The sequence below is a fragment of the Rhodamnia argentea genome, chromosome 1, assembly GCF_020921035.1.
Source record: "Rhodamnia argentea isolate NSW1041297 chromosome 1, ASM2092103v1, whole genome shotgun sequence".
NCBI lineage: Eukaryota > Viridiplantae > Streptophyta > Magnoliopsida > Myrtales > Myrtaceae > Rhodamnia > Rhodamnia argentea.
This window is the reverse complement of record NC_063150.1, coordinates 8,519,279-8,541,822: the sequence shown is the minus strand read 5'-3', so window position 1 is coordinate 8,541,822 and position 22,544 is coordinate 8,519,279. Positions and strand designations below refer to the sequence as shown.

Genomic DNA, 22,544 nt, shown 5'->3' with positions numbered 1-22,544 from the left:
CGGTAGGGCCGTGGGGGTAGCCGGCTGCCTGTGCAACCCTTTGTTCTCTCTTTCTTTTATAGCTTTTCTTCTTAATTTTAATTTAATTTTTTCAGCTCGTTTTTACTTTTATAAATCCACACCTAAGTCCACATGGACTGTATTTTACAAACAATTGGCCGCATCAAATTTAAAAAAAAATTAATTATAAATGCCACGTAATCACTTTGGTCAAAATTTTTCGTCCGAGGCACTTAAATGATCGTTTTCTCTCCGACTTGCCACTCAAGTGATTCGGCGAAAATTTTTAATACTAAAGTGAACGCCATACACAACTTTTAACACGTACTTTTCTCGTAATTGATGACACACATGTCTAACTTGATTTTTACTTATTATTTATTTATTTTCGGTCGAGAACATGTCGTCTAATTAAAGTCACGTTTTTTATTTTGAATTTAAAGTTCTTGAAATTTTGACGATACTCCACATGGAGATTCAAATACGTCGTTTCCATAATTTTTTTTTTCTCTAATTTGAAACAATATATTTTACAATGACCATTTCTTATGATTGCTATAATTGTTTTATTATAAATTATAGCTAAGTTATCCGATTCCGAACCTTGGAATTTATTGCCCTCTTTTTTAACTGCCCATCATATTCTCTTCTCCATTTCTCCAAGAAGACAAATCTCTCTTTCTCCTCCTCGTCTTCTTCCTCTTCCTCTCGAGCAATCTCTCTGGGCGCAGAGTCTCTCAGGACTCGGTCACCTTCGATCCCTCCTCATCTTGGTTTATGAGGTAATCTCTCTCTCTCTCTCTCTCTCTCTCTCTCTCTCTCTCTCACGCTTAATCTTTACGCGCTGTTGTTGGTGCTACCCCGGAAGATCTCATTCGGTCTCGTCAATCTATCGACGCGCTTCTCGACTCGTCTAATTGCGAAAGATCGAATCTTTGGGATCTTCATGTCGTTGGTGTCTGTTCTTTGATCGGTTTCTTGATTTAAGACCTGGATCCTGTCAACCTTCCGTTGTCCTTACATGTAACGATGTGCAGCTTATTCAGCTGAGCTCAGTTCGATTGAAGATTTCTTTTTTTTTTTTTCGGTTCGCATTAGAACGCCCCAATTTTGGTCCTCAAAATTTGGTATTCGGGCTCTCCGAGGTTTTGTTGACTGAAGAATGATGTCGCGTTTCGTCCTGTGTTTCACTTTGCGACTTGTAGCTGATTAATCTCCTCAAAGATTGCTTTTTTACTCTACGTTCGGTTCATCTGCTTTGTCAAAATGGCGGGCTTTTATTTGTTCCTCCTTTCTGAGTTCATTGAGATGACTCAGAATTGTGGTTGAGCTGTAGAGATGGGTGACTTTTAGCTGATTCTAGATTATTTTCGTGTATGCAGCTCGAAGGAGAAACCCACTCTCGGGTAAGTCTGCAGCTTTCCCGTATATCTCATGCAGTTTTGGTTTTTGCTATTCCATGATTAAGACAGTTCTTTTACAACTGCTTAGTGAGGCTAAGTTCTATATGGAAATTGTAGTCTTCTTTTGTGATACTCTACTACTCCATGCAGTGGCACGCGGATTAAGACCCGCAAACGGAATATTGCTGCTCCACTGGACCCTGCAGCATTTGCTGATGCAGTGGTCCAGATTTATCTGGATAATGCTGGTGATCTGGTAACTGTATTTTGTAATGAAGACATTTTCCAGCACTACGCATGTTTGTTGCACCCGGTGACCAAAATTTCATGCAGCTTACTGAATATTTAGTTTTTGATCAGGATCTTCTTGCAAAAAGTGTTGAAGCTTCAGATCTCAACTTCTCAAGATATGGTGACACCTTTTTTGAGGCAAGCCTTTTAATACTGTAGTTCTTTTCCTCTCCTTCCTTCCATTGGCATCATTATCTAGCAATGGCCTTGTACCCCCTAGATATTGAGACTGCTTGGAGCCTTTTGCTAGATGCAATACAACTATGCAGCTTTTTGTGCATATGTAAAGATTTTGTTTTGTCTTATTATTGTCCATATAACCTTGTCAGGATTAGAGCTTCCTGCTGATTGAATTCCAATGAATACTTTTGGGTTTCATGATGTTGACAGGCGCTTGCTAGTAGCCTAGAAGCTAGCTACCAATTATGTTTAAATTAAAATATGGTCAACTGACTAGGTTTACTGTATCAATATTTTACTTCTACAATTTATCGGAGTGTTAACTGCTAAGCTCTGCATGACATATGTTGGAAGTGTATTCATCATTGAACTTTCTGGCTTGGCATGCTAGACCATGTATTTATCAAAGAAAGTGATTCAATTCACTGAAGTTTTGTCATTACAATTGAATCAACAGATCTCTTGTTGCATTCTTTCTAAGTTACACTGACATAGTAGTTCAAAATAAAGTAAAATTTTCACTTGCAAAGAATAATAATTCCACATATAACAAGGATATCATAACTGTATGAAAAGTGAGGGAGAATGTTTTAGACTTTTGTCAAGCTTTCTTTTTCAAGAAAGAACATTTATTGCTCAATGAATTAATAAGTTTCCATCTTCCTAACGTTATGAGGATTAAAAAGAATTTAAATAATATTTTACTCGAAATTTTTGCGTTTTATGAGGTGTGGACTAAAGGAAAAAAAAAATCTTTGCATTAGCCCCTTTCATTAAGAACACCATGTACACTTATGGCCTAATGGATGCTCATTAGTTGGTAAATATATTTATGATATTCATGGGGAAAAGGGATTAAAAATAACCAAGTGATGGGGGGTAAGGGATCTGGCCATAGAAAAGGAAGAAGTAGATGAGAAAGAGATACAGAGAGTGGGCTGCAAGTTGGGGGGGCCAAGTACTTAACTTGTCAAAATGGAAAGCCCAGTTTTCATTTGATCACATTGACACCAAGAGGAATTTCATTGGGCTGAGGGGACCATGGCCCCTTCCAGCCCCAGTCTGATCCATCCTTTGTATACATGTGCTTATGTGATTCCTTGAGTGGGTGCAATTTGCTTTCTGTGAACTTACTCTTGTCATTGGACCAAAAACAGAAACTTACTCTTTTCATAGTCATATATTCTTGGGAGTTGCCAAAGTTATGTTGATGAAGATTATAAGAAACCTTGACTTTTGATATGCGTATAAGCTACAGACATTTTTAATGTACTGCATTTCTTAAACATGAAGCTATTTTTATTGAATTTTTCTGTCTTTATCAGTGGGCAGTTCTGTTTTATATTCATTCTGTTACACCATAAATATTTGAATTGTGTTGCCATGACAGGTCGTTTTCACGGGAGGGCGTACACAACCTGGCACTACTAAACCTGATGAAGGGGAGCGCCACCCTTACTCTATTCTAGACTGTGAGTCCAAGCGTGAAGCAATCCTGCCATCTGTTATCTACATACAGAAAATTTTGCGGCGAAGGCCGTTTCTCATCAAGAATCTCGAAAATGTTATGCAAAAACTTTTACAATCGATGGAGTTTCTTGAAGAAAATGAAAGGAAGAAACTGGCAATTTTTACGGCACTTGCGTTCTCCCAGAAACTATCTGGGCTTCCACCGGAGACCGTATTGCAGCCCCTGCTCAAGGATAATCTCGTGGCAAAAGGGCTAGTTCTCTCATTTGTAACTGATTTTTTTAAGGAATATCTGGTGGACAACAGCCTTGATGATCTGATTGCAATCCTAAAGCGTGGAAAGGTGGAGGATGATCTTCTGAAATTTTTCCCATCGGCTAAGCGCTCTGCTGAAGGTTTCTCTGAGCATTTCACGTGAGTACCTCTTCTTGTAATGTGAGATGACTAAGAAATTTCCTGGTATTGTCTTTGGTGTGTGTCGATTTGTCATTTATGGTCTAGACTATATAACCTGCATACTTGTGATTTTCTTCTTCTCGAGACCTTGTTTCACTGTTTGCTTGAGCTCTGAATCAATCTGAAAATGTTAATGGCTATTGAGAAAGGGCCGTTCCTTGCTGTGTACATAATACAAGCTTTCAGCTTTAAGCTAGCGGGTTCTTGCACAATCTAGGTGGTGAAAACTCAGTTCTCTCTCTCTCCCTGTCACCATATGCAAGCATCTTAGTGCTTTGGTAATAGCACACTGGGTTTGTAATTCTCCCACTAATAAGATATGGAGAAATGTCTTGGCAACCTGAATATTATTATGCAACATCTGTAATCTCTGTGTAAGAATCTTACTATCCAAGTTTTCGCTGTTAATTTCACTGGTAGTAGTCACTACTTTGACTTTATTATCGTCATATTTATCTTCATAATTTCCGTCTTTACTGTCAATATTATAGTCATATCTCTAGTTGCAACCTCCAATCCCTCCTTCAGTCTTTATTTTACTTCAAAGGTTTACACATAAAAGTTTTGTTAATCTCAGCAAGGAAGGGCTTATACCCTTGGTGGAATACAACGAGAAGAAATTATTTGATGGGAGACTGAAGGAGATGAAATCTGCCCTGACTGCTCAGATTGAAGAGGAAACCGATATATCTGAAGTGATAGACACTGTGAAGCAGCGCCTTAAGGATGCCAAGTTACCCGACATTGAGGTGGTGCGACTGCTATGGGATGTCATTATGGATGCTGTTCAGTGGTCTGGGAAGAATCAGCAGCAGAATGCTAATGCAGCTCTGCGTCAGGTGCACTTGTTTTCTGTCTCCCTTCTTTCTTGTCTTTTGTATCGTGATCATCTAGTTTTATCTCATGAGCCAAAATGATTATGACTTTCACATGAATCTTTGCCATGTAAATGACGATGGTGATTTCCCTGGCCATGGCAACCTTTTGAAAACCAGATCAGCTGAGCTGGTTTAACAGGGAGCTGGTTGCCTGTCTGGTCGAGTTCATAGTGCTAGAAAATGTTGCTGATGATTAATGACATGCTGCTTGATGGTTTCGTATACTAGAGGCATATTGCATGCGCAACATGAATGTTTGCCTGAAGGATTTACTTAAAAATTGAGAACAGGAACTGCTATTTACATAGCAGTTTGCTTAGTACAGATGGTTGATGTGCATTGGAGATGAGTTAAAATGACACATTAGAATGTTGGATGTTATTAAGAAGTTGCCATTCCTTAGAAATTCTCCAGCTCTGTGTTCTAACCAATCAATATCTGATTGGTTTTATACTATCTTGACAACAGTTCCACTTTGGTCATGCGGATGTCTTCTCACCTGTTGAAAGTTTATTAACCTACCTTTACAAGTTCTCGTGAAACTTTTACTTTTTTAAAGGTTTTAACAACAATTTGCTTCATTTTGAAGGTAAAAACATGGGCCGGACTTTTAAATACCTTCTGCACAAGTGGGAAACTTGAGCTGGAGCTCATGTACAAAGTCCAAATGCAATGCTATGAGGATACTAAGCTGATGAAGTTGTTTCCTGAAATTGTGAGGTCCCTCTACGACCAGGATGTGCTTGCAGAAGACACCATTCTTCATTGGTTCAGCAAAGGAACCAACCCCAAGGGCAGGTATACCTCCCTTATACATTATTGCACCGATGAATGCCTGCAGAGGACAGCGTCAGTTTCCTGTGTTCAGAACTTTTATTGAGTTGCACACAATTTGGTCATGATATATTAGGAGTAGGAATAAAGGAGGTCAGTATATGGATTGACTTGACACAGTGAGCTGTGTGTGGTTTGGCTGGATCTGAAGTGAGGCAAATGTACATAAACGACTTGTGGCCTTAAGAGACCTGGGTTTACAGCGTTCACTCATTATAGTAGGTGTGTCGAATTGGATCAATTTGCTCTGGATAGTTTCCCTTCTTTTGTCGTACTTGATGTGACCTATTGATTTCTGTGACCTGCCTGCCCAACAATCGCGTCTTATTTAGTTGTATTGTGCAGGCAAATATTTGTGAAAGCGCTGGAGCCTTTTGTGAATTGGTTGGAGGAAGCAGAGGAGGAAGAGTAGCCGCAGCAACAATGGCAGTCGATAACACCATAGCCAATCTCGTTCCTATGTATTACTATCGCTGGTTACCTTTCTGCATAACGCAAGACTTGTTTCCACGTGCCTGGGTACCATTGACTGCCTGTTGGTGATCATGACGACGAAAGACTAGACGCAGCCACAACGGCATATGATGACACCATAGCCAATCTTGTTCCTATGTACTAATATTGCCGGTTAGCTTTCTGAATAACGCAAAACTCGTTTCCACGCTTCTGGGAAACATTGACTGCTTGTTGTTGATCATGATGATGAAAACTGTGAATTATTTTCAAGTATGCGACAAATAAATCTGTCTCTAATGGCATGGTTTGTGGGGGGAGCCTGCAAGGTGGTCCTTTGCTTGGGTCATCTGGAGTCCTAACCCACATGACTGAACGAGAATGAATGAAAAGCCAAGCGCATGTGTCCTTAGAAGGGTCACTGCAATGCATTAGCCTCACCAGAAGGAAGGAATTCAAGATAAAAAAGAAAAAAGAAAAGAATCAGCTTGCGTCATATGCATTGACAAACAAAACTTGATTTCTTCTTCTTTGTTTTCTCTTTACCTTCTTGGTGGACAAATAAAACGTGAGTGCAGAAAGCTAGGATCACCTTTAGGTAGAGAGTCCAGAAAGTCAAAAATATTTTGTGGAGGAACTTCTGGTTTTGGTAGGTAAAGAGGCGAAAACGACACGACTTTTGATCAAGAGGACAAGATAGTCGATGAACTTTGATGATGGCATGAGTTCGGCCCGGTGGTGGCTCGGCTTGTCGATTTTCTACTTTTATTCTTGTCGTCCGAATGATTGTGTTGTGGGGCAGGAAACTGTGGGGGAATTTCTTGGCTAGACTCGCGCTTAGCGAACCCGGTATATCGCAGTACCCGGTATATCGCAGTGCCCACATGATCAACGGCTGTGATTTAGCAGGATCAACATCAATATTTCCCGGAAATTACAAAACAAAATGCCCTTCCCTTGGTTCGAATGCACGGGACAACCCAATTGGTAGTCCATTTGCTTGCACGGCTGAAGGAGAGCTTCTGGAATGGAATTGGATTCCGAGCGTTTTGGTCTTGTTTTGCAATAAATGAGAACCATGACATGAAAAGTAATGTGATGGTTATCCTTCCCCCAAGCAGAAGCCCATGCCACTCTTTTGGCGTTGGATGCACGACAGCCATCGTCTAAATCTCCACTCTTCTCTTGGCCTTTATGGCTAATTAGCTATTGCCGCCGCGGCTCTCTTTCCTTGCGCGCCACGCACAAAGCTAAGTCCGCGAGGAATGGTCATGTACATGCCACATATCTTCGGATCGGGATGTTAAGCGAATCTGACGCGATGCCCGAGTGTTTTCCTTCGATCTTCTCCGCGTCGATTTCGAATCATCAGGTCTGGGCACGACAGGACCCTCTCATTGTTGGGAGGTCCATGCTAAAAAATGTCACTGTTCCAATTCCTCATGGAAGTTCTGAATCCTACACCGTTATGACTCTTATGAGAGGCCTTGAATTCCCCACGTAGCACGTGATGAGAGTGCGACTAGGTAGGGCAACACCTTTTGACTTGCTCTCGCATTGCCAGCCCCCGCAGAATCATTACAAAGTTACCACTTGCGTGTTGATAGGATTTACGCTATTAAGGTTGCGTTTGTTTTGAGAAATATTTCATGATAAAAAAAATAATTTCGAGAAAATATTTTTTTTTTAGGAGTATGTTTTTCCCTAGTTGGTTTTCCGTCGACTGATTATTTGCGATAAAATAAATGTGTGAAAGTCTAAAAAGTAAATACACGAAAAATTCTTCCATGCAAACAAACACTCCCTGTATAAGAACGTCTGCTTTGTTTTGGAAATTGAATGGTGGGTCGGCATCTTCCTCTCGAGTTCATTCAAAGTATTTCATGTAGGGGTGATCGATTCTCGATGAGGTCCGATCTTATCCAAAAATCGGAAACCGGATCGGGAATATCAATTCTCGATTTTTGGAACCATGAACTGGATCGGTTCTCGGGCGATTTAATAGAACCGCTGTATCATTAATAGGGGTGAGCAATACGAACTTTAATTTTAATATATTAATTAGAATTAAGTTTACACTTAAGAAATAACAAATAATCAGTAGATTATTAATTTTACATTTAAGAAATAAATAAATAAATAATAATCAGTCCGATCCCTCTTGAAACTGGATGGAAAATCATGAGTTTCAATTTTATGAAATTGGAAACTGAATCGAATCTGCCGGTTCGGTTCAGTTCGATTCGAGCAATTTTTAATTCGATCAGTCCGTTTTGTTCACCCTTAATTTCATGCACGTGGGATCAATAAAACTAGGGTTTTTCTCCCTGTGCATGCGTGCATTATTTGCCCTAAGGTTGAACATTCGATGAGTTATGAAAGGACAGAACATGGAGCCACCGACTTTCGGGGGTTAAACTTACAGCTGCGTGGGTTGTCTTGTCGTGTCTTGAGATCGACGAGGAGGACATTCTCATTGACAATGGGCGCAAGCCGACGCTGCCACCATGTGGAAGAGAGAGAGAGAGAGAGAGAGAGAGAGAGAGAGAGAGAGAATCTATTTCTTTATACACGAAATCGAGCAACTCTGACCGATTCTAGGATTTGATTTAGAGCGATGGAAATCCTGCGATTCTGCTTATCTGGTCGTGTTCCGGCTCGACACGAGATAATTATTTAAAAAGTTTAAGATTAATTTAAGATACAATGGTCACCATCCCAGGCTGATTCACACACACTATCATACCATCTTCGATCGGACCCATAACCTTCTTTTTCAACCGGCCAATCGACACTATATTATAGTACCGTCAATTTAATCTTAAACTTTTCAACCGAGTCAATTTAGTCTTAGACCTTTATCAATTCAATCATAAAATGAAAAATCGTCAAAAATTTTTATGACTAGTCAAATCGTCAAAATGTTCGAAATTGAATTGACACAATGAAAATATTTAGAATTGAACTGGCAAAATTATTGAAAGGTTTTACGATACAATTGGGTGGCACAATTGAAAAATTTAATATTAAATCAGATAATTTCATCGCTTGAGATGGGCATCGATCGTGCGGATCACCGGCATCATTCTAGGTGCTTCATCACTGTCTTTGATGCATGATGCCTGGCTGTGATGGAACATGAGGGCGAGGAACCAAGTACGTCTCTGGCGTGTTTCACGTGGGGGCTTCGAGCTAATAATTCGATCCATTGAGGCCGACAACCAACGATCTAACCATATATGCCAAGGTTTGGTTGAATTAAATGATGAGGTGTTTAATAATATAGAAATTGTTACTTTATGGAGAAGAGCTTATTCAAATGCAAGTACGATTATTCTAGCTTTTAATAACCAGCTTGGCTATTCTCTGTTGTTTAACTTTGGTGATAACCGATAAGCAGCCATGATTGGAGGACATGCCTTATAGAAATCGAATGCTCGATCACATGCTTCATTATTGAAAGGCTAGAGCATTATAGAAAGGAAAACCGAAAAACCAAACCGAATCGAATTGAATTTTCGATTCGGTTTGTATTTGGTTTGGTTTGCAATTCGATTCGGTTTAGCTACTCATCCTAATGGTTCGATTCGGTTCAATTTTTCTAAAAAAACAAATCGAACCGAACCATTGACACCCCTAATGACAACATTGATGATAGTTTTGGAAAAAAAAAAGGGCAAAATTATGCCATATTTTATGTTGGATTATCCAATCCAAAAGTTTAAAGGTGCGCATGACAACACTTCTGAAGTAGAATTTTCTGCTCCAGAAATGCTTTCGCGGCAGAAATCCGTATGCCAATGCAAATTTTAGAGCAGAAATCTGTTTGATTTTGTAATTTCATTTTTCTACTTTGCGAGCCTTTTTTTTTTGGCTTCGAAAGTAGTTTTGGAGCCGGTTGAAGATGTAATTTTTTTTTTCACTTCTCTTTAAAGATAGAAAAATTAATTTATGATTAGAAGCAGAAATGGAAAAATCAATGGGCCAAAAAAAATGAAACTCACTTGCTTTAGCTGTCGTACTCAAGCTGACACAAAAGCATGTTGGTACTTTCTTGGCTAATTTCTGTATGCTTTTTCATAAAGTTTTGTGCTCATATAGATGGACAGATGGTTAGATAGTCAACAATAATAAAGGATTGGCACAAAAATGCAGCTAGGCAGATGATGTGCTAGTGATTCCCATCCTCTTTTTCATGGTAAGAAATTTCATCAAATCTAGCATCTTACTTATTATTATTATTATTATTATTATTATTATTATTATTATGTGAAAGAGTCACCTTTTAGACAAGAATAAGAACATTCCTCGGCCAACATCAAAAGAAGCCTCGCTTTCGATTTTCCCATTTTCCTTCCACTCTATGGTTGATTAAATTAGATATCACCACGACAATTCACTTTTATATTCTTATTTCGCACCAAAATAAGTCGAATTTAATCCAAGAAAATGGGCGGCAAAACTAATGATAGAAATATGAAAAAGAGGCAAGCAGCTGATCATGAAATAAAGTTAAGAAAACAAAGCGCAGAGGAGCAAATCATACCACAAAATAGAAAGAAAAAAAACCCCACTTTTTATCGGGCTTATTAAGGGGCATAAAGGGAGTGATACCAGATAAAGTTGGCAAAACATGTTTTGAGATAACATGGAAGTTAATGGATTTTGTAATTTAAGTCTAACGCAAAAAAAAAAAAAAAAAAAACTAGAAAAATCGATGAGGAAAGGTAAGGATACCCTAAAACTCACGTAGTTAAGTAGAAGTATCGGACCCTACTTTACGAGAAGAGCTAGACGCCAAGAGTTTCACTATGACCGTGGAGAATACACGGTTTACAATCGCTCAACCAGATATATATTTTACAACCCTAGTTAAAAAAATCAAAGCAAGACCCACACATCTCACAATCTCTTACGGAAAAGTTTGCTTAGAAAATTTACGGCGCGCAAATCCGAACACTCATTTTATTTGTTCTGATGTATAATAACAAGAGTAGAATTCAGTTTTTATACGTTCTATTTGACTTGCTGACACAAAATAGAGATCCAACTCCAACGGGGAAAGTGTTTCAATGAATTTTTACTTGTTTCGACGTCAAACTACGAGTCTTATTTAGATTTGGAAATTTTACTTAGACCCCACCTTTTCAATAATTCAAATTAGAGACATAATTTAACAAAAAAAGATTAAGTTGATGTAAAAAGATGGGTGGGTCTTTTATAGGTCATTATTTGCGAGATTCTACTATCTTTTGAAAATATTCTACCCGAATCTCATTCTATTAATCCCAAATATTATGGCCATATTTCGACCGTCATTAACTTTTAGCTGTCGTACTCAAGCTGACGCAAAAGCATGTGGATACCTTTTTGGCTAATAATTAAAGGGATATGTGCACAAAAAATATTAAAAATTGGCACAAAAGTGTAAATGAACCCCAAAAATTGTAAAAAGTGCAATTAAGTCTTAAAAATTATCAAATTCGTGCAATCGAATCTTTCCGTTAACTCCGTCGTCGTTTTGATCTAAAGATGATTTTTTTAATACAAAATTTATTTAAGTTATATTAGATAATAAGTAAATTTTAAATAAATACAAAAAGGAAAAAAAAGAATGAAGATGTAGGTGAGGGCCGCCAATTGCTCTTGCCCGTGACCCGGCGACCTCCGCAAACCATTCCCCCATCGTCATCGGCCCTTCCTGGAGATGGTGGGGTGCCGGCGACAAGGGCTACAATGCAGCCCTTGGTTGCATTCTTCATTCCCTTTTTTTTTTTTGTATTTTTTTAAACTTTACTTATTATTTAACATAACTTAAATAAATCTTATATTAAACAATGAGATTTAGATCACAATGACGTCATTTTGACCTCATCAACATCATATAGAATATAAAAAATAAAAAAAAGCAACATCAATATATTTCGTTAGCCAAAATTGAACGGAGTTAACGAAAAGACTCGAACGCAACAATTTGACAAGTTTTAAGACTTTATTATATTTTTTTTCAAGTTTTAGGACTTAATTGCACATTCTTAATAAGTTTTAGGATTTTCAGTGCACTTTTTTTTAAAAAATAATTTTCATCTAGTTTTCTATTCATATTTATCTTATTACATAGTCAACAATCCTTTTTCATTAATACCAATAATAATAAAGAATTGACACAAAAAAAAAAAAATCAAAATGCGATTAGGCAGACGGTGAACCATTGAATCTTTTCCTCTTTATAATTGTGATAAATCAATCTAGCATCTTACATTTTTGATAAAGTCTCACACTTTCTAGACAAGAATAAGAACATCTCTCGGCCAACATAAAAGAAGGCCCACTTTTAATTTGCCTCATTTTCTTTTCTTCCACTTGATGGATTATTAAATTAGGAATTGTGCGATGGGCTTTTAAATTCTTGTTTTGCTTAAATAATTTATTCCAAAAAAATTTTCCAAGGAAAAAATGGAGGCAAAATACTATGAGTTTTAGACAAATGTAGAATAAAAATGCACCATCGAATCAAATAAAATGGGAGGTAAAAGATCCAAAAGAAAGTACCGAAAAATCGAAAGAGCGTAAATCCAAAGGAAAAAAAAATGTCCATTGTACATAAGTTCCGGAGCAAAAATCCATTTGATAAAGCAACTTCTGGAATAGAAATTCATTTGATTACGCAACTTCATTTTTCTACTTTTGAAACATATATATATATTTTTTACTCTATAAATAGTTTCGAAGTCACTTGAAAAAGTAGAAAAATTAACTTCCGGCCAGAAGTTGATTTTCGGAGTAAAAGTGTTGCGATGGCCCCCTAAGTTTCTTCATTTCCTGGTTATCCACAATTATTAACTATATACATGTGTGAATATTGTTTTTCGTGTTTTTGTGTAGTTCTGGTTTATTGTTAATAGCCTCCGCAATTATCCTAAGCTCCCATTAAAAAGTCTAATAACTTGTGTCCCTTCTTCACTGTTTGGGGCTCTCTCCATCTCTCTCTCTCTCTCTCTGTCTCTCTCTCTCTGTGCCCACTGGGTGTTTCTGGTGGATCCTCATTGGGATGCTCTGTTTCTGCTTCATCTTCACGGGACCTCTCAACTCCGTTTCTTTCTCAGCTTCATTTGCTTGATTTCGAGAAGCTTCGTGCTTTGATTATAGTTCTTGCGTCAGAGTCGCTTGCTTGCTTGCTTTGATCTGCGAAGCAACGAGTGATGCTGTGGGGCGGGGATCTTTACCTCTCAGTGTAGACATTTGAGTGATGCAAGTTTGATCGTGATAGACGCGGTCGAGTGATTGGTTGGATCAACCGAGTTTTGTCCTTGAAGTGGTTTCTTCTGAAAGGTTACTGGATTGGATTTGTCTGCAGATGCGTTTTTTTTTCGCTGCACGATCTGCTGCCGTTTTTAGCTGCCGTCGTAGAAGGATCATCTCATTCGTGTTTGGAAAGTGAAAAGAGAGAGGAGGAAAGAAAACATTTTGCTGCATACTAGCTTTTTGAAGGCCTTTTATTGCTGCAATTAGCTTGTGCCACAAGGTGGATTTTTTTTTTGTTTCCCCAATTTTTTTTTTCCGCGGCGGGTTATGCGAGTGAAACAGGTTGCGAGCTTAAAAGGGTATGTGGCAATCTGCTAGAATCCAGATAGTATTCTGATGTACTTGTAGACTAATGCTACTGTTGGGTTGTCATTTAAGAAGCCTCATGAAATAAGGGCTGATCAGCTGATTAATGTCTGATTATCGAGTTGTGAATGCACGAGGTTGGAATCCTTGCTTCCTGGTCGTAGCTGAGAGGTAAGACTGAGTCGCAGGATCTATTAACACTACTCGTTAAGACCAGAAATTGAGGTCATTTTAAGCAGGTTCTTGCCAATAGTATCTGACGGATCCATCTTCTGATAATAGGGAGTCTAATTGTGTGGCTGCTCTGGAGTGCTTAATAAGCATAATCAGGGCCCTGAGAATGGGGTCCTGCTTATCCGTGGAAAGCAGGAGCCCTGTCCCCGGCTCACCAATATCTCCGGCACTGAGCGTTAGGAAGAGGAAAAACTCGAAGAAAAGACCAGGGTCGCGAAATTCTTCCTTTGACTACCGGAGGGAGGAACCATTGCATAGGATTCCTGGAAGGTTATTTCTGAATGGATCAAGCGAAACTGCCTGCTTATTTACTCGGCAAGGAAAGAAAGGGACCAATCAAGATGCCATGATTGTATGGGAGGTCAAGTCCTTTCCTCCTGTATTTTGCTAAGTTCTGGGGATGGGGATTAAAAACTTTTTGCATCATTTTAGCTTGTAAAGAGCAATACACAAGTTTCTGAAGGTCTCAGCATGCTTGATGTGTCATACAGGGTTTGCTTCCTTTTCATGTTGTGCACTTAAAGGGATTGAACATATTGTTATATCTCCACGTTAGCTTACAATAGGTACTTAAATTATTTGAACGGTATCAGCTTCTTGAGATTTGGCAATAATGTAACCATCTCTACCCAGAAAAAGCTGTTGCTGTATCAAAGTGGAAAGCATGTTCATTTTTTAAAGTCTTTGAAGGCCTAATTGAGTTGTAGATCAACTTTTGACATTGCTTTTCTTAAGTAGATGACGTTTTCTCTTTACTGTGAGTTAGTCTACCTGCACGAATATGCGAACCCTATCTATCCTATTTCATAATGACTCTCTTTCCATGTGTAGAGATCCATGCTATCAGCTTCTATTTTCTGCTTAAGGAAAGAAACACGATTTTCCTATGTTCTAATTCCTCTCTGCATATTGTAGTTTCATACGGTAATGCTCACCTTACTGGTTGAAAGTTTCGGTATATTAACTTGTTACTTTGGAAATCGGTTTTTGCGAAAAGAAATGGTTGGCTTACCTCCTTTGTCTAGTGAATAATTATGAGTACATGAAGTTCCTCTTGGATAAACACCTAGGCAGATGATTTTGTCTGAGTGCAATTTATTGTAAACTACAAGTGCAGCTATTTGGTTGGGTTCCCCATTTGGTCTGTTCATAAATGTTGCTATTCTGTTGTACCCTTCTTGACTGCTCATCTGCTTATATTGTTTGAATAATTACCTCTTCTTATCTATTCAGTTGTTGCTGACGTATGGTTGTAGGCACTTGTAAATGCTATCATGACGTTTTTTTCTCTTTCCTTGGTGAAAGGTCTCTATAGTTTCACCTGGGAGTTGATGATAATTCTAATTTTATCAAGTAATCATGAAATAGAATGATGAAGTTCTGTGTCTTCTTTGTCTCATGGCTTGAAAAACAAAGAAGGTCTCTCTCTTCTGCACCTTTTATGTTCTCAAAGTCGTGTTAAAGGTTTGGAGACTATGTAGCATTGGATGGTGGTGTCATGTTTTAGCAATGCGGTTTGGTTCCTTGAATAATTTATATGTGTGCTTTTTCAATATGAGTTCTCCTCTCATACAATAAAGTTGTGAATTTTCAGAATTTCTGCTCAAGGAAAGACACAGTTTTTTGTGGTGTCTTTGATGGCCATGGGCCCTATGGTCATATGGTTGCAAAGAGAGTGAGAGATTCACTTCCCCTAAAATTGACTGCTCATTGGGAAGTCTCTATAAAAACTGCGGATGCTCTCAAAGAAATCAGCCTTAGTGCCTTGACGAGCATGAATTCTGAAGATACTGCCTCAATATCTTTGGATGAGGAATCAAGGGTCTCTACTGACCTGGAGGAAACGGAAAAGCACCCTGAGGTCTTTCAGGCACTCAAAAAATCATTTTTGAAGTCTTTTAAAGTCATGGACAGAGAGCTGAGGATGCATGCTGACATTGATTGCTTCTGCAGTGGGACAACAGCAGTGACGTTAGTCAAGCAGGTTACTACCTAAGCATAATTAAGGACCTTCATTCTGATTTATCTTCATAATAAAGGGATCTTGATAATGAGTTCGTCTACGGTTTTGGTAGGGTCGATACCTTGTGATTGGCAATGTTGGGGACTCCAGAGCTGTACTAGGTACACGAGATGTAGATAACTCTCTCACTGCAGTTCAGTTAACTGTTGATCTCAAGCCTAATCTTCCAGGTTTCTCTCTCTCTTTCTTTCTCTCTTTCTCACAATCGAAAATTGAAAAGAAAAAAGGAAATGGGAAAAGTCATGCTTATGAGCTATAATTGCTTAGGGCTAGTGCATTGTTTAATTCAAGAAATTTGGTAAAAGAGAACACACATACAACGAAACTTGTACACCTTGCTTGTCAGCAACCAAGAGATGTAGTTAAAAGGGGCAAATGGCAGGATTAGATTAATCAGTTGTATAGATCATATTGAGCTTTTTATAACTATATGACATTATTTCTGTGAGGTTTTGACTCGAAAGTGATGAATTTTCGGGAACAGTTTACAATGCCTACCAATGCAGAAAGTCTCTTCCTTCTTATGTCTCTTGGGTCTAGATTCTGGAGTTGGATGCCAAAAGAGTGACTGAGTTCTCACCTAATTCTTGCAATTTCTTTTAAGCCATATTTTTCTTAAGTATCTTATTCCTTTGATTTGAGACAGCGGAAGCAGAGAGAATCCGGAAGTGTAGGGGACGGGTATTCTCTCTTCTAGATGAACCAGAAGTTGCTCGTGTCTGGTTACCACACAATGACTCCCCTGGCCTTGCAATGGCACGAGCTTTTGGTGATTTCTGCCTTAAGGATTTTGGTCTAATCTCTGTACCTGAAATATCATACCGATGTCTAACAGAGAAGGATGAATTTGTTGTTCTGGCAACAGATGGGGTACTTGGTCAAGCTGTAATGCATCACCACTTCCTTTAGTTTAGAGATAATAAAAGCGATTAATATTCCTAAATTGTTCACAGGTCTGGGATGTGTTGTCAAACAAGGAAGTGGTAGACATTGTTGCTTCAGCCCCAGCACGTTCCTCTGCAGCTCGAACCTTGGTGGAGTCAGCAGTTCGGGCATGGAAGTGCAAATACCCCACTTCCAAAGTTGATGACTGTGCTGTTGTTTGCCTCTTTCTGGACTCCGACAATTTGTCCACAGCATCCAATTTAAAATCCAAGGAACAACTTACTTTGGGGGATCAAGTTGACACAAGCAGTAACAGAGAAAAGGTTGTTGCAATGGCTGACCTCTGTGGATCAGACGTGATGGTTGAAGATGGTAAAGATTGTGCATCTAGGCATGAGGAGATGCATTCCAAATCGGAGAAAGATTGGTCTGCTCTTGAAGGAGTGTCTCGGGTAAACACTCTCTTGACTCTGCCGAGGTTTGTTGCTCAAAAGGAAACAAAGGCAGTTAGGGATCCAAGGAGTCTCAAACAATCATAAAGAAGGTTTACCTCTGTCATTCGCTTTTCAACACGTCGTTTTCTTTTCTCCCCTTTCCCGTTTCTTTGTCTGCAGAATGGATGGGAGAAAAGGATACACATTTAGGTTTGGCAATTGTTCTGAACAGTTAGGCCCGGCTTTATTAGCATGCCTGGGACTGGGAGAATGTCCAATCTCTCGTTTTTGGTGTTGGATGGATGTGCAATTTTGTAGAAATCCTACTCTCCGCCGATTGTTATTTTCTATATACAGAACATTTGTGCCTCACAATTGTGCTGGAAATCCAATTATTGGCATGAATGATCTTCTTGTGTTAGAATATGGACCAAACTCGATGCATGTGCTTTCTGAGGACACTATGCAAATGACATCTTATTTGAAATTAGATTATTGTTTTTTCCAAGTACATGGGGGAGTTGTATTTGTCATGCTACTTAAGTGTAGAAGTATGTCAGATTGGCCTTCCATCTAACCTTCCATCTAACCAACGGCTATCGAAGTCTGATGCCTCCCTTGGCTTGTAATAGGGAATCATATTCCCAGATCCCTGAACAATGATAAACAATATCAGAAGGTGATACAAGTCATGGTGACTTGTTTACGATGGCTTAATGACTTTGAGCAGTCTTTTCAAAAGAAAGGAAAGTTGCGAAGATTTCACTGTATTAACTAGAGGGTCAAGAAGCACTTCCATTTTCAGGCGTCAACTGTGCAGGTTTTGTAAAATTGGAACTGTGTATGTCATGCCACATTCTACCAAAGTTTTTTGCCTGAGCATGCAAGAACATGGTACTTTCATATGTCTAATTTCTCTTCACGAATCCGAAGCTAATTTCTTAAAGTGAAATAACTCTTGAGCTAATATGGGAGTCTCTTTGCTAATAACCTTGATGGTCAAGAATGTGAGGTGGTTGTCAAATCCTTTCAGATACCTGAACTATTTTCGGAAGAAAAGAGCTTTCCCAGTGCATCACAGGACAATAGCTAGTTCTAATATTTGTGAATACTATTCTTAAATGTGGGTGGTAATATAAAAAGATGAAAACAAATCAAAATAGAGAATCTGATTAAAAAAAAAAAACTTTGCTTCTGACTTGAGATCGCGCAAATCCCACAATTTTTACTTTTTCTTTGATGATCAGGTCTCCTTTGCCAAGTCACATCTTTTATAGAGATTTACTCACAAGTTGAAGTGCATCAATACAGATTCTGATCTTATTATCACCGTAGGCTAATAGGTTAATCTAATAAATTTGTACAGCGATAATATTCAAGAGATTTGGCACCTTAAAGAGTGTCACTCAATGGACACCACAAATAAATTAGAAGAATAAATGTGAAATTTGTGGTTGCAACTTGCAACCAGTGGGTCAACCACTTGCTTTCTTTATGTATAAGATATTGGATTTGCCTTGACTTCCTGCAAGGAAAAGGAAGGAAAGCAAAGAACTCATCTGACATGGACCATTCCTTGCTCCTGATATTCTCTTCCTCATTGGTTGAGGCTCCTGAGTTGCTATAGTTTATTGGAATTCACAGGCGCGATTGGCTTGTGTTCATCGTTTACTGTTTTCTGATAGGGGTAGCGAGGCTCGAGAATATTGTAGCCATTTTAGACCTTCTGTCAGCTGGAAAATACCAAGAAATTCAAGAAATCAGCACCCTAATCTAGTTACATATCTGTTTGAGCATACTTCGTTTCTTCTTTGATTTCTTACTACATTGCACAAGGAGCAGAAATTATGCATAAATACAATATCTGGAAGTTGCACCTGGTAAAAACTTGTCGATATTTTTGCTACAGCTTCCGCTGGGAGGGTCGTTGAATTTTCCCTTTATGTATGCTCAACGTACCCTTCAAGATGAAAAAGATGGATTGCATCAACCAAAAAGTAATTCCGCTAATAAATGCATAGTATCACATGCCAATCCTTCTGCTCATATAGAAAGAAAGTCATACATGGTCTCAATCATTTGATATAGCACTGTCCGTGCTGCACAGCATGGTCTGAACTCCCGGATGTAACCCACCTCAAAGAAGTCGCTCGAGATTGATCCTATACCTAAAAGTGAATGGCGCGCGAGCAGCAAGGCCATCCAATTTGACATCTGTTAAGTCCATTCCCCACCATGTAACCCTGCAGACTGCCTATTCAAATTTCCATTTTGAAACAGAACCTCCAAGCCATTCATTGAACTAATATACTGCTCAGTGCTTTCAGCAGAATACTGGAAGAGGACATACCTTGAAATTGATTAGAGGCTCTTCACCATGTTCAATACCTGTACATGGAGAGATAAAAAATTCAGACTGAACTGAGTAACATGAACTATCCTTTATAGAGGTTAGTGTATTCTTCCTTTTACCACTTCAGAAGCAAGAGTTGATTCCATCATAGGACTCTCTGGAGAAATAAAATGGATTTGAAAGGAACTTTGGGTAAAGGTCAAACCACTAGATGAAAAGAAAGGCAAATATGCAGGCCAAGAGTTGGAACATAGAGAACTAATCGATGAATGGTTTTACAGGCTGCCAGAGCTGCTGCCATACTATCTATGCCATTCAACTCCAGAAATTGGCCAGAGCACTATCTTTCCTGCTGGATTTTCTTGAAACATTTATATAAGTTCAGAACCTCTTTACCTTGAGAAGAAGAGCGTGCATATCAGATGCGGTATGTAGGTCTCCTATCAGACAATTCCTTGGATCGTCGGAGTAAGATAAACCTACTCCACATGGTGAATCCAGATATAGTACGTTGGAAACCTGAAAGATGTACGAAAATCTTCTATCAAGGAAATCATTTTCTTAAGAGAATGAGCGACCAATGATGTATATTCCCTCATAAGATCATCCCAATAAGTAGCGTACCTGGTAAATTTGGTTTCCAATAATCAAAGTTCCTTGTCAACCTTGGACCAGCTGAAGGGATTGAGGTGCAATGTGGGAAAGCTTTCCTTTGACTTTCCTGCTTTAAAATAAAATGGTCCTTGTGAGATTTGTGAGACCATTGTCAACTTTTCTAAAAGTTTAAGTTGTTAGATGAAAGCGTGGTTTAATAGTTAATTACTCTATCACTCCCTCTCACGCTTAGTCTAGTCTTTTGCCTAGTACTGACTAGACTAAGCGTGGACATACTTAATTAGGGAGGCAAATAGGGCCTGGAAAGATTTAAATTCAAGACCTCCTGCTCTAATATCATGTGAAATTTTGTGGGACCACTGCCAACTGTTCAAAAGCTTAAGCTGTTAGATGAAGGCGTGGTTTAATATTTAATTACTCCATCAATCCTAATGGAGGCAAAGAAATGAAACAGAAATACATCTTTGACAGCAGAACACATGTAACAGAGAAATGTCTTATTATTAAATACCGTGTTCGAAGATAAATCCACCAAGGCTAGAGCACCCAGCTCCACCATTAAGCCATAACACTACAGGGTCTTTGCAAGGATTTCGTTCAGATGCAACCAAGTAACAGCACATATTCTTCTTTAAATGCTTTGCATCTACTGTCACATAGCTGCGAAGGTTGAAATGCAAAATATTTTCATGATAATGAAACACCAAGAGTCAAGAGATCAACAATAGCTTGTTACAGGAACATGTTGTAAGAACATATTACTCTGCATGATGTTCGGAGGGAAAAGTGCCAGTGAAGCCAGGTAGGTAATAATTAGAGATTCCCTAGGAGCTGCTCTAGTTACTGAAACAGTGTAAATTAAGCTAGACGCTATGATGGATATTAGTTTCAAGATGACCATGCTTCTGTATCTACTAAATGATATAAATGTGAAAATAACAGATAAAATTACTATTGGTAGTGTAGGGAAGATTAGAAGTAGACTATCATGTATTTCTGAGTGGGAGTGGGAAGGAGAGAGAACAGAGGAAGAAGAAAAGCAAACATAGAAAATAAACTGAAGGTGAGTGAGACTAAGTACACATCCGAAGTAGGAATGTGCAGTAATGAAATAAGACGTGCAGGAGCTTGGTGTGATGTAGTAACCGAAAATGAACTGATTTGGGGGATAGTACTGGATAACACACTGTAGAAGACAGTGATTACAAGAAAATTTGAATGGAACAAGGAGTAAGTAACAAATGAAAGAGAAGTAGATGAGTTGCCTGCGATGCTTTATGCAACCATTTGCATTATTCTGAAGGATCTCCTTATTGGAACCGACTGAAGATAGGGTATTCTGTGTAATTCTTGTTTTAAATTCTTATAGTGCTTTTTAATGTAAAGTCTGCACCAAGCTTGTATTTTGTCTAATTCACTAGCTTGCCCTCAAGAAACTTGATCCTTGTTATGGTATTTAAAAATATATGTTTTGATCACGAGATGTTCGTGTTAGTTGTGTTAGTCCCACGTGGGAAAATCAGTATGATGTGGGTGGTTAATATATCCTAATGAGCCCATAACTTGTAAGTTAGATTGAGCTCCCAACAAATGGTTGATAGTCCTGTTGGCATGCCCCTCTTTCATTCAATTATTTTTTTTTTTCGACAACAGGCCTAGATAATCACCTCGATGAAATTGCCATGTCGCCTTTGCTGGAAAAGGAGATGGTGCCTCTGTTCTTCAGCTTTAGCGCTCTCTGAATCATATGATAGAACGGTACACCAGCTTTTGGGTGCTGGTGTCATCTATTTTCATTGCCATTCTTTTTCCTGAGGCATTTATTACGGACAATGAGCTTGACATCTTTAGTTTTCTTGCCACACCGTGTAAATTTTTGAATTTCTTATAGGTAGTTGAAACAAACTTTTCTATCATGTCATAGATGGCCATGGTCCATGGTTGTCAAGCGAGGATCCAATTTCCTAGAAATTGAGCGTTCCCTGGGAACTCCATATCAAAACTGAGATGTTCTCTGAAAATTTAGCCTTAGTGGCACTGCAGGAGTGGCTTCTAACTTGCTGCCTCAGTGCGCGTCAACCCGAATTCTGTCGGGATTACTCTGAAGAGACATTGCTGCCTTGGGGTGCAGGGATGAGGAAGCAAGGGCATCCATTGAGCTGGAGGAAACAGAAAAGCACGGGGACACGAACAGCTTTTTGAAGGCCTCGAAAGACACGAACAGCGAGCTGAGAGGCTTGTTCATCTTATTAGACATTATTTCATGATTCATTCCTCACTTTTGCATCCGCAAAGTAGATGAAATTCTTGGGTTATTTGGCTAATATACTTCGCAGAGGCAATCCAGACCATAATAATCATGCCTAAAGTAAGCGTGTTTGGTGTGGGATATATGTCGAATTTGTTCTATTCCTTTGCTTTGGA

The 22,544-nt window shown here is 38.8% G+C and overlaps 2 protein-coding genes and 1 pseudogene across 4 annotated transcripts; 2 read left to right on the top strand and 1 right to left on the bottom strand.

Annotated features, from left to right (window-relative positions):
• Positions 1-645: 645 nt before the first annotated feature.
• On the top strand, positions 646-6,235 carry LOC115740097 (eIF5-mimic protein 1-like). Its single transcript, XM_030673471.2, has 8 exons — positions 646-782; positions 1,383-1,406; positions 1,554-1,659; positions 1,764-1,832; positions 3,265-3,758; positions 4,378-4,639; positions 5,268-5,476; positions 5,858-6,235. Exons 1-8 carry the CDS (start codon positions 778-780, stop codon positions 5,922-5,924), a joined length of 1,236 nt encoding a protein of 411 aa, XP_030529331.1. The 5' UTR covers positions 646-777; the 3' UTR covers positions 5,925-6,235.
• A 6,727-nt stretch (positions 6,236-12,962) lies between these two features.
• Positions 12,963-17,560, top strand: LOC115740089 (probable protein phosphatase 2C 33). Of its 3 annotated transcripts, none has more exons than XM_030673459.2 (7): positions 12,963-13,314; positions 13,376-13,747; positions 13,859-14,171; positions 15,405-15,794; positions 15,886-16,003; positions 16,480-16,703; positions 16,787-17,560. In XM_030673459.2, the coding sequence occupies exons 2-7, from the start codon at positions 13,683-13,685 to the stop codon at positions 17,255-17,257; spliced, it is 1,581 nt and encodes a 526-aa protein (XP_030529319.1). In that variant the 5' UTR covers positions 12,963-13,314; positions 13,376-13,682; the 3' UTR covers positions 17,258-17,560. The 3 variants fall into 3 exon arrangements, with proteins under 3 accessions (XP_030529319.1, XP_048139514.1, XP_048139519.1); XM_048283557.1 differs by having other exon boundaries at positions 12,963-13,490; positions 13,619-13,747; XM_048283562.1 differs by having other exon boundaries at positions 12,963-13,569; positions 13,652-13,747.
• A 1,760-nt stretch (positions 17,561-19,320) lies between these two features.
• Positions 19,321-22,377, bottom strand: LOC115740281 (annotated as a pseudogene).
• Between the last annotated feature and the right edge of the window lie 167 nt (positions 22,378-22,544).